General features: G+C 33.8%; 1 protein-coding gene across 1 annotated transcript; it reads right to left on the reverse strand.

The window, feature by feature from the left end:
- Positions 1–242: 242 nt before the first annotated feature.
- Positions 243–5535, reverse strand: LOC117116687 (hemocytin-like; the record flags this gene model as incomplete). Its single annotated transcript, XM_033260778.1, has 5 exons — positions 243–384; positions 2124–2311; positions 2606–2689; positions 3028–3169; positions 5255–5535. Coding segments are annotated over 5 exons (837 nt in total), but the record flags the coding sequence as incomplete, so codon positions are not given.
- Positions 5536–6106: the final 571 nt, after the last annotated feature.

A 6106-nucleotide genomic window follows, 5' to 3' on the forward strand; every position in this document is an offset into this window, starting at 1 on the left:
ATATGAGATATATAAAAATGTGTACCTGATAAGGGCTTCAGGCCAAAATCATTTCTTTAATAAAATCTGACAAATTTATAATTTGTTTTGCTTTGATGTGGATTTTTGTTAATGGATTTGTTTTTACATAATTTCTTTTTCTAATGACCACAAACTTGCAATTAAAATAAATAATTATTATGAAAATATCTGCATCCAGATAACAGACATACATAAATACATAGCTTTCCCAGTGAACTTACAAAGTGGGCATCCATATATGGAGACAGTGTAATTTGCATCCATACTATCAAGTCTAATTCCAACGACATCAGTAATACCGAGATCTTCAGTGGTGTCAGAGTTTGAAGAAATCAAGTCTGCCAAAAAGAGCTTTGTTGCTCCCTAAAAAAGATTGTTAAAATGTTTCATAATTTAAATAAAAGAAGAATATTTCATTTTTGTAAACAGATTTGTTTTAACATTTCTTTTTTTAATGACACAAAACTAAAATATATAAAAATGAAATTATACATTTTTATGTTATTTACTTACTACTTCTATACAGCCATTGTTTAATAAATAGAATATGTTTTTGTGATTGATGATATTTTTTGCAATTAGTTGAAGTCATTTAATAGTCATCATATTTATTGTATATCAAAAAACTGTAAATAGCAATATTCTCAATCTTGTGCCTGAACAACTGAATTAATCCCAATTAAATTTAATAATTGTATAATTAATTTAATAACTGTATAAATGTAATACAAATATTAAATTGTTAATAATAATTATTTGTAATTATTAATGATTCTTATATGAACTTTGCATTTTTGTAATTTTTATGTGTTTTTACATGTTTTTTGAATTGGCTCGTTATAAATTTCTACATATTATTATTATTATTATGTCTCTCTACTGCAAGCTCCTCATTTGACCCTTGAGATGTATTTTGAGCATTCCTATACTCCAATTTGTTGGGCGTATTATGAAACAGCGCCACCAATGTTTGAAGTCTTGCAAGTTTTCACTGGGGGACATCCAGCAGAGCAGCAGTTAAAAAACAACCAAAAACACTGCATGTCTTATGCACTGCCCTATTGTTTTAGGGCATTTTGTTCCAAAAATACTAGGTTACAACAAGAAAGAAAGCCAATTCATTGGCAACAGATAATCACTGGTAACAAAATTAAATAACTATGAATGTCCCCCAGTGGTACTTTCATTTCAAATTTGGTGTATACTGCAGGAATAAATAAATAAAAAGTCCTCTCTATGCAAATAAAGCCTGGTTTTCTTAAAATCTCTACACTGTCGCTACATTGCAATTGTTTTACTGTCTAGCAGTCTCCTACCAACCAATCAGCATCACCAAAAGCTGTCGACGAGAGCGTGTAGCAATTGTATGGAAACCAAGCCTACACTGTGGCTACAGTGTTTTCGGTGCAATCGCGTTGTACTGTGTAGCAGTCCCCGATGCAATCGGGAAGGCTCCCTGATTCGACCAACCAATCAGCATCACCAAAATCTATCGGTGATAGGGTGTAGCAATTGTATGGAAACTGAGCTTAAAGCTCTCTCAAGATTATCAGATTTTCTATGTTTTTTTTTTCTGTCGTATGCCCATATATCAGAGAGGTTGGCATAAAAATCGTTCGGCGGGCCAAAATGACTTTCTGATTTAACACCGAGGGCCGGACCCAAACTTTGATCTTTCAAAAACCTTCAAGCACTCTTTTTACATCACTTTATTCCCAGTTTTAATATTACTTTTTACATATGATCGGTGTCGGGCTATAAAAAACAAGGTGTTTTCTAGCCAATGTTGCTTGGCGGGCCGCACACATAGGCTTTTTAATTCATATTCGCGGGCCGCAAAGAAATAGCTGTCGGGCCTCCCCTCCACCCCCCACATCCATTTTGCCACTAAATTTTTAAAATTTCTATGAAAATCAATGTTATGTGCTACTCACCTATTCTGAAACTGTTTGAAAACTTCTGGATCCATCCCTCCTTGCTTTTAATAGGTAATTCATTACTAACTTATTATCATTTAATAAAGTTAAAGCCAATACAGATAGCTTGATGCTAATATAAAGAGGCAATTCAAGAAAAAAAAAAAAGAAATAGGTTAAACATACCTCTTCATTCAACACAGGTTCTTCGTTACCATTTTCAAGTAACTTGACGACAACATATGCAACCGTACCTGCTGGTTGGGAGGCGTTTCGTGTGATTGTTATAGCATTGACGGTCTTTACATCACTAAATCTAAAATTGTAAGAACCTCCTGTTTCTTCATCCAGCTCATCAAGCTCATACATACAAACTGTAAAAAAAAATTGTTTTGTAATAATACTGATGAAAAATTATAGCATTCAGCTAGTAAGATACAGTATGTTAAAAGTTGTGTGATTTGATCATATAAAAACATTATATGGGCAAATATATATGGGCATATTATTATGGGCAAATCACATGGTATTGCAGAAAGAGCTCTTCTGCTGTGAATTTAACAATTTCATTATTTTTTTTTTAATAAGGGAAACCAACACTTAAAAAACAGTATACCAATCCCAAATCATAGCTTTCTTTGTTTAGAATGGTAATATTCTTTACATACCTGGTGCAGTTGAAATTGTCACCACTGGTGTTGTCACAGTTGTTGTTCTAGCAGTGGTAGTCGTGGCAGCTGAAGTTGTTGGTTCTAAAAGCAAAACATATAACAGAGTTGGACTTTATGTATTAAATTTATGTTATGGTCACAATAATAAATACAACATATTAACAATGTAAATGTTTCAAAGATTACAGCATATGTCACATGATGGGACGACCGGTTGGTTCTATTTTTGTCGTGGGGCATTCTTTAAAGAACAGTAGCAATTAGTCGGTATATCCTGGTATTCACAACATAGACTACAACATCCAGTATGTGCTAATACTGGATTGTCATATATCTCTAAACAAATTGCACGAAAAAGAAACTGAATAGAAAAGGCAACTGGCAGTTTCTGCCATAATATATATGATAGTCTTACTCACCATAGGGGCAGCCATACATTTCCAAACGAACACTGATGCGACCTTCCCAGGATAATGGGACGAGTTTGATGACCACAACTGTGATTTGGACAATTGGAACTCGAGTGGTGGTTCTATTGGCTTCATACAGGATACTGAAAACCTAAAACAATCATTCCAAAACAAAAACAATTTTATAGTCTTCTTTTTCATATTTTACAAATAATATTTTAGCATTGTGGAAAGAAAACAGAAGATGGTAAAGTTGATGTTATGTCTATAACCTTGGTTTTCTCAATCTCGGTTTATGTCACTAAAAATATTCAGTCCTCACCAACACCCATCGTAACAGTCCCATCCTGATTGGGGCAGAGGAGAGCAAATTTTTAAAATATGGTACCCATAGATGCCTGCTTAAATGGAATATACCCTTTCTCTTTAAATTGCTAATTTTCTTTCTTACTTGAAATTTTCTACGATTTTATATAATGTGAGCTTTACTATAGACATTATCATACATTTTATTCCCAACAGGACCCACCCATAATACAGAACATTCATTAGGCCTATCATCATTGAGGGGGAAATGAAATAAAATATCTTGGCTAACTGTGTCATGTTTGATTGCTTCCCCAGTGAATCGGACAATTCACAAAAACATTTTAATAATTTGTTTAAAACTTCTGATGTCTTACTGCCCAAATTCAATTGTGTAATCATGGTCAGGGTTATGAACACCAGGGGTCCAGAATAAGAGCAGATATCTTACCACTGAAGGTTTAAGGCCTATTTAAACTAAATGCATGACAAGTGGGACAAAAACATTAATTCGCAGAGTGCGATTATTTCCACAGTATACGACTTTTGCAGTTTGATTTTCAGTCTCTGTGCTCTGCAAAGGATGACCAAAGAATATTTTTTGGTGGGTAACATTTTTTGTGGAAATAGGAATGATTCATGGTAAATGACATATTGCTCAGCTATATACCATTCTGTGTGGATCACCACAGAAAATATAATAGGTTCTATTTTTCTGCCACTACTCTATAGCCAGGGGCACAACCACGGTAAAATTTTTTTGGGGGGGGGGGTCAAGCCTAGTGAGCACAGCGAGCAGCTAGACTGGGACCGACAAGGGTCTCCCGTCGGGGTCCAGGGGCCAAACTCTTTAAAAATTGTGTTATTTTAAGCCATAAAAGATAGAGAGGTTTCACCATGTTAGTTTCTATATTAAAACCTGTAACAAAAAAATCAGCCTGAACGTAATGTGTAAACAAGAAAACAAAGGGTAATGATTTTATAATCATGAACCGCCAATGAAAGTTTTTAAATAGGACTTAAAACAGGCATGTTGTTCTATTGGACGTCAGAAAGCGTAGGTAAATCATAAAGACAAAAAGCGTTTTCGCGGTCACTTCATGGAAGGTGGTGGCACAAGATGTATCAAATGCACAGATTAGATAGGGAGAACAAATGGAACCATATGAGAGTGGAAGTTTAAGGAAGTGGTCGCACTGGGAGGTTAAACTGTACTATACCAGAGAAGAGTTAACTTACACTCTTCTCTGATTATTTATACCAAATAATACTGTAATAAGGAATAATAATTGTAATAATAATAATTCTGGATTTATATAGCACCTCATGTTGTCACAACCTCGATGCGCTTAACAACATAGAGAAGAAAATAAAACCATAAACAAAAGTACAAATGGACCGTTAATTAAACTTTTTGAGTTTTAGTTTAGTTTAATTACAGTGTTATCATTTACTACCTCGATACAGGTAACTGGAGAGTTACCATGACTGTAACAAAATGTTTTTTATTTCAATTTTGATTATTTCTGTACACACAACATTTGAGATTTCTAGATGACACGGCAAGGGTCACTCAGTTACTGGGTGCTCTGTTAATCATAATAAAAGGAGAGTGACTTACATTTCATATATTATATATATATTTTTTAAATTACCAATCATTTATTACTATAATCAGGATATTTTTGTAAAAATTTGATATGAGATGGGAGTCAGGACTCCCTCAACCCCACCTCTGGTTGCCCCCTACTATACCACGCTCTGTGTACATTGGCCTTCCTTTTAATCTATGCGATGCTAAATAAACTAAGTTTCAAATTAAGACTTAAGGGGTTCAGTGGTTTTCATTAATTTCTACTATTATTAGAAACTGAATAAACATATATAAATTTGAATCTGAAATATAGAAAAAAAATTAAGAAGTACTTACAGTGTCATCATCAACGTAGTTACCACCCTCCTCTGTAATGTACTCTATTCTGAATTCTGTTATGTAAGGGCCATCAGGTGACCTCTGAAAATCAAAGGAAGTGATCACTGTAGGTCCAGAAAATTCCACCTCAATGTACTGGTCACCATCGTCAGCAGTTGGCTCCCAGTCTCTTCCATTGAATCTTCCAGACCCCTCTCCAGAGGTAAGGCTTGTTGTTGAGTAGCTTATACTACTGTCTGGAATGTCTCCATTCTCCATACCCAGTGGATAATCACATACTGAAGAACAAAAATTTTACTTGCATTTAATAGCTGAAGTTTGATTTTATTGCATAGAAGATACTAAAAGTATACTAAAAATACACCTAGTTAAAAGAAATGTAAAGTTTTAAAAAGGCCCCAAAAGTACCTCCAGTAAAACTCACAAAAAATAGCAGTTCATACAAGACACAAGCTAAATTTGTCAATGTACTTTTTTTTTTGCATTAACATGTAGTGTCTATAAGAGCTAATTGTATACCGTTTATATAGCCACCATAGGTGATCCAGTATCATGGTTACAAAGACCTGTACCAGTACAACATGGTCCATGAATCCAATTTACTATCCTCCTGTTTGTAACCTAGCCGATATTGTGAATTTCAAAATGGCTGTCGTCAAAAATTTGCTTTTGCTTCTTGGATCATAATGTTTCTTTTTCACCTTAGTAATTGACATTTTATAATAATAATAGTAATAATAATAATAATAATAATAATAATAATAATAATAATAATAATAATAAAAATAGTAATAATAATATTTATTTGAACATACACCTTAGAATCAGTGGCACTTAATGAAGATTGGT

The sequence above is a fragment of the Anneissia japonica genome, unplaced genomic scaffold (assembly GCF_011630105.1).
Source record: "Anneissia japonica isolate Jap-2015-1 unplaced genomic scaffold, ASM1163010v1 scaffold187759_len6106_cov130, whole genome shotgun sequence".
In the NCBI taxonomy this organism is placed as follows: Eukaryota; Metazoa; Echinodermata; class Crinoidea; order Comatulida; family Comatulidae; genus Anneissia; species Anneissia japonica.